The following is a 12,536-nucleotide window of genomic DNA, read 5'->3' as shown; positions in this document are numbered from 1 at the left end:
CAGGTTTTCCCCAAAAAGGCTTCCAGTTATCAATGAAGCCCACAAAAAGTTTAATACTAAACTGAAATCAGAACCAGAAATACAAAGTAAGAGAAACTGGTGTATCTGTTTACAATGCAGCCAAACAAAATTGTTAAAATAAAAAGTCAGTCACAAACACCATATATTATGTTCCTCTTCTAATATAATCTTTTGTTTTTCATTGTCATTTAACACTTTGCAGTTTGGAATTATTGAATTCAATTTATTAAAGAATTTCAATCTAATATTATTATATTTTTATATATTTGTCGTGCAGTGACCAAATCTTTCCTTTGTTGGCAGCCAGGACCGTTCTCTATGGCTCAACCATGGCCAATGAGCGTGTATTTGGTCAGGATCTGTCTCTGCTTTGTATCTCTGACAGTAAGGAGATACTCTGCCAATTGATATTCATGGTTTAGGGCCAGATAATAATTAAATTTGTTTTGAGTTTTGGTTTGTCCAATGTTCCAGACAAGCATCTTTGTTAATCTAATAATTTGGTTTACTCTGATTAGTGTTTAGAAAGCAGTGCTGGTCTGAGGTTGAACATTATTGGGTGTTATTTAGTCTCAGGACCAGCTGACACAAGGGACACTTTTAAGGGTTCAGATCTTGGGTTTGAAGTGCCTGAAATCTCAGTGTGTCTAGGGGTCTAACTTTAAGATGTAACCACAACTGAGGTATTCTTTTTTGAATGTTAATAATGTTAATAATACCTCTGTATCGCTCTCTCTTTCTCTCTCTCTGTCTCTCTCACTGTCATACACAAGGACATATATCTTTTCATATTACTCGTTTGAATAAGAAATCAGCTCTACAAGATTTGCTTACTTATTTCCTGTCTTCTGGTGTTGTAATAAAATTTGTAAACAATCACATATGGTTGTGAAATCTGGTTGTCCACATAATGCTTGTGAATTTCAGTTTCTTTGAAAAGTCGGAAACCTCAAGTGGTGCAGAGACAGATTTTACATGCTGCTGACATCGTAAATTTAAGGATTAGTTCCCTTCTTGTTATTGGAAAGAGCTGAGCTTTTTAAACGAGATGACTAAACACAATGCAATTTTTGAGACAATTTAAGGTCTGCTTAATAAACTGTTTTTTTAAATCAAGATTTAAATGAATCTGTACACCACTGCCTTATATTAATTTTATTGTATTGTATTATATTTATTCATATCTTGCATTGCACTGTAACTGCTCTGTAATTATTATTTTCCTATTAATCTATTTTGTTTTTTATTCCTAACCTGAACAAAATTAGAAAAAAGGGACTTTTTTAATCAGCTGTTCTAAAGTATTGGTCTACAAGGGGTAGGACAGTTATGATGTAGACAACCACCAAACAATGACTTTTACCAATGTCACACTTTGCATATGAAAATAGTGTCTCGCCTTTCTCTGGGCTGTAACCAAAGATATAAATCAAATCATTACATGTGAAGAACTATATTGCTGGAAGGTCTCAACCTTGTACCAACATTTAACAGCTGGATTCTTAACTTGTAAGTATACTTTTATATTTACAAGGAATTTGTAAGAAAATCATTGCACCTTTACGATAAACAAGGACTGCAGGGGAAAAAATCATCCATTTGTATATTTAAGAGCTGGTAGAGGGGGGCAGCTAAACATTGAACTGCTGTGAGTTTTTGAATTAACTTTGAATTAATAAAGTTGTTCCTGTTTTTTCACATAAGTTATTGTTGAAATGAACTTGCTTTAATCTGAAGCTTCTTTTTGATCAGAAAATCATAAGCATTGCTTTGTTGATTCGAAGGGCAAAAGATGTACACACATCTAAACATAAGATGGGATAAGTTTGCTTTACATGTGAATGTTATTAGAACAGCAGCTTCCTCTTTCTCCTATTTTGTTAAATAGGACTGCATCTTTATCATACTTATTCATTCATGAAGTTTGGTCACCTTACATTATTTCTAGCCTCTCCCAGTTTCAACCAGAGCCAATCAGTCCAAATCAGCCAGAGCAACTGGAAACACCTGTGTGGTCATGCATGTATTATTTACCTTTTTTCTTCTTCTTTGCAGTAAAATCAGAAATGGATTTTCACGTGACTATGATTCTCCTCTTCTTTGGTAAGGTCAAGTTTGTCATTAATTTAATTTCATGGATGAAATGTGTAATCTGATTTTCAGTTTGCATGCACCATGCCACCGTATTGTAAGCTTGTTGAGTCATACAACCTAAAAGAGTCCCAAGAGTACAAACAGACATAATATATAAACAGGGGACAGAGATTTATTTGACTGATAAAAGATCAAAATGAGGAATTATTATCATCACTGGCTGTTATTTTCTGCAGAAATCAAAATATCATGTCTTTAAAATACTAATAATAACTGTTGAATCAGCTTCTGTTAGAACAGAAAACACGAAAACTTAATCAGAACAAATAATATTTATTTTAGTTCATTCTAAAATAGCCTTTATGGATACATATCTGTTGAACCAAGGAAGATAAAAAAAAAGATATTTTCGTCACAGTTCATTGTTCATTGGAAAGTTGTCTAATTCTTCACCTAATTGTAAACGATTCACTAAATACTAAATATGTCCTCTATCATCAACCCTCAGGATACAGCTTCAACTCCTGCTCTCAGTTCCCCCTGCGAGAGTACCACTATGTTAACAAGCTAATGAGCTGGACCGAAGCTCAGCATTACTGCAGAGAGAAATACACTGACCTGGCCACCATTGAAAGCATGGATGACATAAGCAGGCTAAAACCTGATTTTTTCCTATTCGTGGGCATGGATAGGACTGAGGGATGACCCAAAATCCTGGAAGGAATCCATGGGCAATGACACCAACTCCTGGAGATGGTCAGCGACTGGTCAAACAAGCAAAACTGGTTACCACAACTGGAATGTAGGGGAACCAAACAGTTACATGGCAAATGCCAACTGTGTTATCATGGACACTAATGGAAAATGGTATGACACAGGCTGTCATTCCCTCAGGAGTTTTGTTTGTTACGATGGTAAGAAAAGATTTTATGGATTTTACTTACTGACTTAATGTGTCAGGGACAGACTCAAGTGGGTTTTCTTTCTAAGAATGCAACAATAGGTCCCTTCCACAACTTTATTCTTTCTTCATTGTGTCTCCAGACAGACCACACTGAGGTTCAGAGAACCATCAGGTCCAAGTGTAGTGAAAAAGAATATGATCAATGTTAGCGACCTGGAGTTATTTTTTACCTGGTAAAGGGCCCATCAGGGATATCAGGTTACAGTCACAGGAAGTCATTGGAGGAGAGATGTGATTCTTTAAGTAATGTTTAAAAAACTTAAATCCCACAAAGTAACAAATCACTCTTTGGAGTCCCAGTGATAACTACACCTACAAAATGTAACTAAGACTAAAAGATGACTGACTTATACTTTTGTGCAACATAGTTGAGAACTAATAATAAAATACCTGCACCACCTTGCAGGTGGTTGTCTTCGTTAAGCACATGCAAAAAATATTTTCCCACTAAGCTATGGAACGTCAGCATTAACAGAGCATGGCTGTACCTCTCACATCAGAGATAATGCGTTGTTTCAAAAGACAAAACGAGAGCTCAGTCTCATGATGTTGACATTGATCACATCCCAGAAAGACAAAAGCAAATAATTCCACATCGCCCAGTCCTAACTATACCTGGATGTAGTCTCATTACACAGATAAGAACACTGTGACACAAGAAAAATAATAATTTATTATAACGCTTTATTTCTGTCTATTGCAGTTACAGACCAAACAGAGAAAACCTATGTGTTCATCTCGGATGAGAAAACATGGAATGATGCTCAAGCATACTGCAGAGAACACTACACAGACCTTCCTATGATCGAGAACATTGTAGAAAACAATGAGGTCTGTTCTGCAGCATCAGCCGAAGTTTGGATTGGTCTGCATCGAGTGCCATGGACTTGGTCCGACAACACCCAAAGCTCCTTCCAAGTCTGGAACGAGATATCGCCAGACAACTATGGTGGTAACCAGTTCTGTATAGGCGAGAGTAATCTGCATGATTGGAATGACATCACCTGTTCGGACAAGTTCCCTTTCATCTGCCATCAAGGTGACCATTCAACAACACAAATAAATTATTTGGTATTTTATCAATGAAAATGTAATGCATCTGCTTCTTTTTTTTGTGACTGCATGTTTGTTGTACTGTTCAGTTTTAAAATTGAAGACCACGGTGAGGACGAAGATTCAGACTGATGCTGACATAACCGATCCAGCTACTAACGCCCAGATCCTCCAGCAGGTAAAATTCTTTCTCTGTTTTCTGAAGATGTAAAATGACAGAGGATGAACAAAATCAAAAGGAAACTACAGTCTACAACTAAAGAGGATGTCACAACAAATTAGAGATAAAATTAGTATTTCTTTGATTCCTCCTCAGCTAGGTGAAGTGCTAACAAGTCAGGGATGGACTGACTTCAATCTGCAATGGAAGATTCAGCCCACAAAACAGGAGGAAGACAAACTCACAGAACCTCAATGCATTCCACATGGTTAATATATTGTTGTTTGTAGACCTACTAAATGATAGATGTTCTTGTGTTGTTAGTCAAGTAATTTGTGTATGTAATAACACTGCAGCGAATAGAGGATACCAATATAACATGAGATCATTTGACTTTATGTAGCATGCTGCACATTGATTTAAGATTTTATATTGTTTGCTGAGTAACTATGTAATCAATAATGCCTGATGCACAAACATGTAAAGCTGAAGTTATATACTGTATATACTGTACTGTAATGATATACTACAATACTGTGACCTTGGATTTGAAGACATTTTAGACACCATGGTCCTGCTAGATTGCCATTGCCAATACTGTTGTTGCTGTGCACCTGTCTGTCTGTCTTCTCTCTCTCTCTCTCTCTCTCTCTCTCTCTCTCTCTCTCTCTCTCACCCCAACTGGTCGAGACAGACGACCACCCACCTAGAGCCGGAGGATCTGTCCTAGGTTTCTGCCTTTTAACAGGCAGTTTTTCCTTGCCCTTGTCGCCAAGTGCTTGCTCATGGTGGTACTGTTGGGTCTCTGTAATTAATGTTTTAAAGAGTTCGGTCTAGACCTGCTCTGTTTGAAAAGTGTCCTGAGATAACTTCTGTTATGAATTGGCGCTATACAAATAAAATTGAAAAAATTTAATAGATTGGGTCATTTTTATTGTGGTATAGAGTTGGTATGGAGAATCGTGGAATTACATTGGTATTGGTACCGACTAATTAAGCACAGCGTTAGTTCAGGCAGGCCACAAAGTCAAGCTCAGCTCTCAATTCCAGCTACATCAGCTGATCACAGCTAATTGTAAACACACATCAGCTGATGGCTCAGCTGATTCCCTCAAGCATCCAATTGGCAAATGTCATTCATGGCGCCTTATTTAATCTGCTTTAGCCTGCCCAACTTTGTTGCTTCCTCTGCAAGCCATTTTGCAACCCACCTCCACCCCAGCTCCTCCTTTTTATGTTGTATCTAATTAATCAATATCATTTTCTGATTGTCGTTGATGCTTGCTCTGTTCTGTACCCTGGGGGGTCTCTGCTGCTGCTCTCCTTGTCTTAAACGTTTCCATGTATGCACATGGAAGGGCAGGGAGGTCCCAGAACAGAGCCATACTGCCAAATGTAATATTCTGCTTTGGAAATAAAAGTTCTCTTTACAAAAGTGGTCCTGACTGAACAAAATATTTGGTATTGTGACATCCCTAAGTGACGCCTTAAACTCCAAAAAACACTCACAGCCTCCTGCAGCACAATGCACCGCGGCAACAATCTCACTTTTAATTGGTAAGTGTGTAACACGTGTACGAAAGACATGATAAAAAAATCAAGACTTTTGTGAATTCAATTTAAAACTTTTTAACTTTTTCAACTTTCCCAGACCTATGGAAAGCTTGCACATATATTTTAATGTTTTAAAATGACAATTTGCTAAGTGTTGTTTGCGATGTAGGTGATGTGGCGCTGATGTTGCAAATGGGACGTACAATGAGAATGGAAAGGAAAAGTTAAAGCCCAGTTCTCTCTCTCTCGCTCTCTCTATGTCATATGAACATGAACATAATAGACTTGTCATATTAGTTTGAGCAGACCTCAAATTGTCTGGGGGTTTGAAATGTTGAATTGTGTTTTCAGTCATCTCGATCAAAAAGGACAGCTCTTTCCAATAACGAGAAGGGAACTAATCCTTGAATTTATGACGTCAGCAGCATGTAAAATCTTTCTCTGCAGCACTTGAGGTTTCTGACACTTCACACCAGTAGACAGGAAAAAAGCAAGCAAATCTTGTTGAGCTGATTTCTTATTCAAACGAAGAGACGAAGAGAAAGAGAAAGAGAGGTATTATTAACATTATTAACATTCCAAGAATACCTCAGTTGTTGTTACATCTTAAAGTTAGCCCCCTAGACACACTGAGATTTCAGGCACTACAAACCCAAGATCTTAAACAAACCAAAACTCAAAACAAATTGATTAATTGATGAAAAGTGTTTTTCTTATGTTTTTGCTAAAGGAAAGCAGTGTTTTTTGTACACCTTGAAGTCCAAAAACATTGAACAGCCATCTGCAGCCCAATCCACTGTCGCAACAATCCAACTTTTAGTTTTTAAGTATGTAACACTTCCCAACAGCCTGCAATTGTATTTTAAATCTGACATTATCGGCTACGAAAAGTGATGGTGATGGAGCACTGATGTTGCAAATCAGATGTAAATGAGAATGGAAAGGACTAAAAGTGAAAGGTTATGACCCGGTTCTCTCTCTGTCTCTAATTGTATACATTTCAACTTAATATGAACAGCAAATATAATTTGTTTTGAGTTTTGGTTTGTCCAATGTTCCAGATAAGCATCTTTTTTAATCTAATAATTTGGTTTACTCTGATTAGTGGTTAGAAAGCAGTACTGGTCTGAGGTTGATCATTGTTGGGTGTTATTTAGTCTCAGGACCAGCTGACACAAGGGACACTTTTGAAGGTTCAGATCTTGGGTTTGTAGTGCCTGAAATCTCAGTGTGTCTAGGGGTCTAACTTTAAGATGTAACCAAAATTGAGCTATTCTTTTTTGAATGTTAATAATCTCTCTCTCTCTCTCTCTCTCTCTCTCTCTCTCTCTCTCTCTCTCTCTCGCTCTTGACTTTCACTGTCATACACAAGGACATATATACTTTTCATATTACTCGTTTGAATAAGAAATCAGCTCAACAAGATTTGCTTACTTATTTCCTGTCTTCTGGTGTTGTAATGAAATGTGTAAACAATCACATATGGTTGTGAAGTCTGGGTGTCCACATAATGTTAATGAATTTCTGTGTCTTTGGAAAGTCAGGAACCTCAAGTTGTGCAGAGACAGATTTCACATGCTGCTGGCATCTTAAATTCAAGGATCACAAGGAAAGGAAACACATTGCAATTTTTGATACCAGTTTTACGATTTTGCATGGCAGGTTTTCAACAACCCCCAATCAAGGTTTAAGATTAATCTGTTCACAGCTGCCTTATATTAATTATATTATATTGTATTATAATTATTCATATGTTGCATTGCACTGCAACAGCCTTGTAATTATTATTCTCCTATTGATCTATTTTGTTGTTTATTCTAAACTTGAACAAAATGAGGAAAAAATGACTTTTTTAATCAGCTGTTCTAAATTATTGGTCTGCATTGGTCTCACAATCATGATATGAACAACCCCCAAAGAATGACTTTTACCAGTGTCACACTTTGCATATGAAAATAGTGTGTGGCTCATCTTTCTAAGGGCTGTATACTCTCTATATATGTGTACTATATTTCTGCAAGGTCTCAACATTCAACAGCTGGATTCTAAACTTGTAAGTATACTTTTATATTTACAAGGAATTTGTAAGAAAATCATTGCACCTTTACGATAAACAAGGACTGCAGGGGAAAAAATCATCCATTTGTATATTTAAGAGCTGGTAGAGGGGGGCAGCTAAACATTGAACTGCTGTGAGTTTTTGAATTAACTTTGAATTAATAAAGTTGTTCCTGTTTTTTCACATAAGTTATTGTTGAAATGAAATTGCTTTAATCTGAAGCTTCTTTTTGATCAGAAAATCGTAAGCATTGCTTTGTTGATTTGAAGGGCAAAAGAGGTACACACATCTAAACATAAGCTGGGATAAGTTTGCTTTACATGTGAATGTTATTAGAACAGCATTTCAATTATTTTATTTCAGTGGGAAGCAGGTTTTGATTATACGTTGGAGTGTTGGTGAAAGTGTTCCAGTTTTAATATTTATTAATATTTTAATATTTAATATATGTTCCCAGAAATACAAGGTGCACTACCAATATCTTTGTACTTACTTTGTTGTGTTTAAAGGTGGCTCTCTACACAAAGCACACAGGTGTTTTCACTTTTTTGTGTGTGACATCTTCCTCTTTCTCCTATTTTTTTAAATAGGACTGCATTTTTATCATACTTTCATTTATAAAGTTTGGTCACCTTACATTATTTCCAGCCTCTCCCAGTTTCAACCAGAGCCAAAGTCCAAATCAACCAGAGCAACTGGAAACACCTGTGTGGTCATGCGTGTATTATTTACCTTTTTTCTTCTTCTTTGCAGTAAAATCAGAAATGGATTTTTACGTGACTATGATTCTCCTCTTCTTTGGTAAGGTCAAGTTTGTCATTAATTTAATTTCATGGATGAAATGTGTGATCTGATTTTCAGTTTGCATGCACCATGCCACCGTATTGTAAGCTTGTTGCGTCATACAGCCTAAAAGAGTCCCAAGAGTACAAACAGACATAATATATAAACAGGGGACAGAGATTTATTTGACTGATAAAAGAACAAAATGAGGAATTATTATCATCACTGGCTGTTATTTTCTGCAGAAATCAAAATATCATGTCTTTAAAATACTAATAATAACTGTTGAATCAGCTTCTGTTAGAACAGAAAACACGAAAACTTAATTAGAACAAATAATATTTATTTTAGTTTATTCTAAAATAGCCTTTATGGATACATATCTGTTGAACCAAGGAAGATAAAAAAAAATATTTTCGTCACAGTTCATTGTTCATTGGAAAGTTGTCTAATTCTTCACCTAATTGTAAACGATTCACTAAATACTGAATATGTCCTCTATCATCAACCCTCAGGATGCAGCTTCAACTCCTGCTCTCAGTTCCCCCTGCGAGAGTACCACTATGTTAACAAGCTAATGAGCTGGAGCGAAGCTCAGCATTACTGCAGAGAGAAATACACTGACCTGGCCACCATTGAAAGCATGGATGACATAAGCAGGCTAAAACCTGATTTTTCCTATTCGTGGGCATGGATAGGACTGAGGGATGACCCAAAATCCTGGAAGGAATCCATGGGCAATGACACCAACTCCTGGAGATGGTCAGCGACTGGTCAAACAAGCAAAACTGGTTACCACAACTGGAATGTAGGGCAACCAAACAGTTACATGGCAAATGCCAACTGTGTCGTCATGAACACTAATGGAAAATGGTATGACACAGGCTGTAATTCACTCAGGAGTTTTGTTTGTTACGATGGTAAGAAAAGATTTTATGGATTTTACTTACTGACTTAATGTGTCAGGGACAGACTCAAGTGGGTTTTCTTTCTAAGAATGCAACAATAGGTCCCTTCCACAACTTTATTCTTTCTTCATTGTGTCTCCAGACAGACCACACTGAGGTTCAGAGAACCATCAGGTCCAAGTGTAGTGAAAAAGAATATGATCAATGTTAGCGACCTGGAGTTATTTTTTTTACCTGGTAAAGGGCCCATCAGGGATATCAGGTTACAGTCACAGGAAGTCATTGGAGGAGAGATGTGATTCTTTAAGTAATGTTTAAAAAACTTAAATTCCACAAAGTAACAAATCACTCTTTGGAGTCCCAGTGATACCTACACCTACAAAATGTAACTAAGACTAAAAGATGACTGAATTATACTTTTGTGCAACATAGTTGAGAACTAATAATAAAATACCTGCACCACCTTGCAGGTGGTTGTCTTCGTTAAGCACATGCAAAACATATTTTCCCACTAAGCTATGGAACGTCAGCATTAGCAGAGCATGGCCGTACCTCTCACATCAGAGATAATGCGTTGTTTCAAAAGACAAAATGAGAGTTCGTATCAACATGAAGAGTCCTTATGCGAACGATAGCCTGAGACAGGCGGGGACAACGGGCGTCACCACACAGTGCATGTAACTAATCACACCACAGTTTACAGGGCTGACATGACTCTAGAAAAACGAATTAAGCCAACTATCAGCTATATTGTTTTTAGGCTGAAAATAAACTTTATGTGCAAGTTTTAAATTCTTCATTATCACAATGTTGCAAAACAATAGCAATAATTCATAACACTGGCTTTATTTCTGTCTATTGCAGTTACAGACCAAACAGAGAAAACCTATGTGTTCATCTCGGATGAGAAAACATGGAATGATGCTCAAGCATACTGCAGAGAACACTACACAGACCTTCCTATGATCGAGAACATCGTAGAAAACAATGAGGTGTATTCTGCAGCATCAGCCGAAGTTTGGATTGGTCTGTACCGAGTGCCATGGACTTGGTCCGACAACACCCAAAGCTCCTTCACATTCTGGAAAGAGAAATCACCAGAAAACTATGGTGGTAACCAGTTCTGTACAGTTGAGAGTAATCTGCATGAATGGAATGACCTCATCTGTTTGGAGAAGTTCCCTTTCATCTGCCATCAAGGTGACCATTCAACAACACAAATAAATTATTTGGTATTTTATCAATGAAAATGTAATGCATCTGCTTCTTTTTTTTGTGAATGCATGTTTATTGTACTGTTCAGTTTTAAAATTGAAGACCACGGTGAAGATGAAGATTCAGACTGATGCTGACATAACCGATCCAGCTACTAACGCCCAGATCCTCCAGCAGGTAAAATTCTTTCTCTGTTTTCTGAAGATGTAAAATGACAGAGGATGAACAAAATCAAAAGGAAACTAGAGTCTACAACCAAAGAGGATGTCACAACAAATTAGAGATAAAATTAGTATTTCTTTGATTCCTCCTCAGCTAGGTGAAGTGCTAACAAGTCAAGGATGGACTGACTTTAATCTGCAATGGAAGATTCAGCCCACTAAACAGGAGGAAGACAAACTCACAGAACCTCAATGCATTCCACATGTTTAATATATTGTTGTTTGTAGACCTACTAAATGATAGATGTTCTTGTGTTGTTAGTCAAGTAATTTGTGTATGTAATAACACTGCAGCGAGTAGAGGATAACAATATAACATGAGATCATTTGACTTTATGTAGCATGCTGCACATTGATTTAAGATTTTATATGGTTTGCTGAATAACTATGTAAGCAATGATGCCTGATGCACAAACATGTAAATCGGAAATTATAGGTCAATGAATCAATTAGTGGCTTTTCTTTGTCCTATGTGTCTGCAAAATTAATAATTTGAGGTTTTGTTGAGAGAAAGCAAGATTTGAAGACCCTGACCTTGGATTTGAAGAAATTTTAAGGTGCATTTTTAAACAATTCTTCGGAAATATAAAAGACCAAATGATTAATCAAAAAAAGAATGTACAGATTAATCGATTAGTCATTAATCATCATCGTCTGTTTCCATTGTATGTTTGTATGTAGCAGGGATTGGAAAGCTGTGTAATTTGATGGTGGTGTGTCTTTAATTGCTGAGAATTACACTGTTGCTCATTGTTATGTTATAAATGTTTTGGGGGTTTGGATTGACTGTGAGATAAAGTGACCCATGATCAAGTTGAACCATGAAAGCATAGGTTATTTAGCCCTCTCAAGTTAGCTTTGTAATTGTAATTAGTGTAAATGTGACCTTTCTTAACTATGTCAAGGTACAAAACCTTATCCCCTAATGACGTCATCTTCGATTATTATTATTATTACATATTATAGCCTACTATTAACAAATCGCGGCAATTCACTGAAGTGAAAGGCTTGTTGTTCATGTCGTCGCCTACTGAAATGATCAAAATCAACGTGGAACTGAATGAAAAACAAAATTGCATTTTTCAACTTCTTCTAAAGCCTTTTTTGAGGAAACTGAATTAAATGTTTTTTTTCAGACTAAGACCCGCTAATGTTTTACAATGACAAATTCATAATTGTTGTTTTTTATGTTTGTGATGTAGTTTACTCTGTAGCACTGATGTTGCAAATCAGGTGTAGAATGAGAATGGAAAGGACCAAAAGTACAACTTATCGCCTAGTTCACTTTTCTCTCGCACACATCACTTATATCATTTACATCATTTACAGACAGTCATATTACATGACCTAACCTTTGCACGGAGCTTAACTTGTGGTCAAAGCAGCAGAGACGCTACTGATCAATTTACATCACATTTTACTGGTTTGAATAAGACAACAAGATTTGCTTGCTTATTTCCTGTCTTCTGGTGTTGGAATGAAATGTAAGAATCACATATAAACC

At 36.6% G+C, this 12,536-nt stretch overlaps 2 protein-coding genes and 1 long non-coding RNA gene across 3 annotated transcripts; all 3 read left to right on the top strand.

Annotated features, from left to right (window-relative positions):
* The first annotated feature begins 1,488 nt into the window (after positions 1 to 1,488).
* On the top strand, positions 1,489 to 2,760 carry LOC127367517 (uncharacterized). The gene is made up of 3 exons (XR_007885497.1): positions 1,489 to 1,530; positions 2,077 to 2,124; positions 2,624 to 2,760. It is a non-coding gene; the product is annotated as an uncharacterized LOC127367517 (long non-coding RNA).
* A 45-nt stretch (positions 2,761 to 2,805) lies between these two features.
* On the top strand, positions 2,806 to 5,602 carry LOC127367516 (snaclec EMS16 subunit alpha-like). Its single transcript, XM_051407413.1, has 4 exons — positions 2,806 to 3,029; positions 3,783 to 4,118; positions 4,222 to 4,310; positions 4,449 to 5,602. The coding sequence occupies exons 1-4, from the start codon at positions 2,843 to 2,845 to the stop codon at positions 4,563 to 4,565; spliced, it is 729 nt and encodes a 242-aa protein (XP_051263373.1). The 5' UTR covers positions 2,806 to 2,842; the 3' UTR covers positions 4,566 to 5,602.
* Positions 5,603 to 7,814: 2,212 nt separating this feature from the next.
* LOC127367514 (C-type mannose receptor 2-like) lies at positions 7,815 to 12,076 on the top strand. Its single transcript, XM_051407409.1, has 6 exons — positions 7,815 to 7,899; positions 8,659 to 8,706; positions 9,204 to 9,608; positions 10,461 to 10,796; positions 10,900 to 10,988; positions 11,127 to 12,076. The coding sequence occupies exons 2-6, from the start codon at positions 8,670 to 8,672 to the stop codon at positions 11,241 to 11,243; spliced, it is 984 nt and encodes a 327-aa protein (XP_051263369.1). The 5' UTR covers positions 7,815 to 7,899; positions 8,659 to 8,669; the 3' UTR covers positions 11,244 to 12,076.
* Positions 12,077 to 12,536: the final 460 nt, after the last annotated feature.

The sequence above is a fragment of the Dicentrarchus labrax genome, unplaced genomic scaffold (genome assembly GCF_905237075.1).
Source record: "Dicentrarchus labrax unplaced genomic scaffold, dlabrax2021, whole genome shotgun sequence".
NCBI lineage: Eukaryota > Metazoa > Chordata > Actinopteri > Moronidae > Dicentrarchus > Dicentrarchus labrax.
This window is presented reverse-complemented; position numbering and strand designations above follow the sequence as displayed.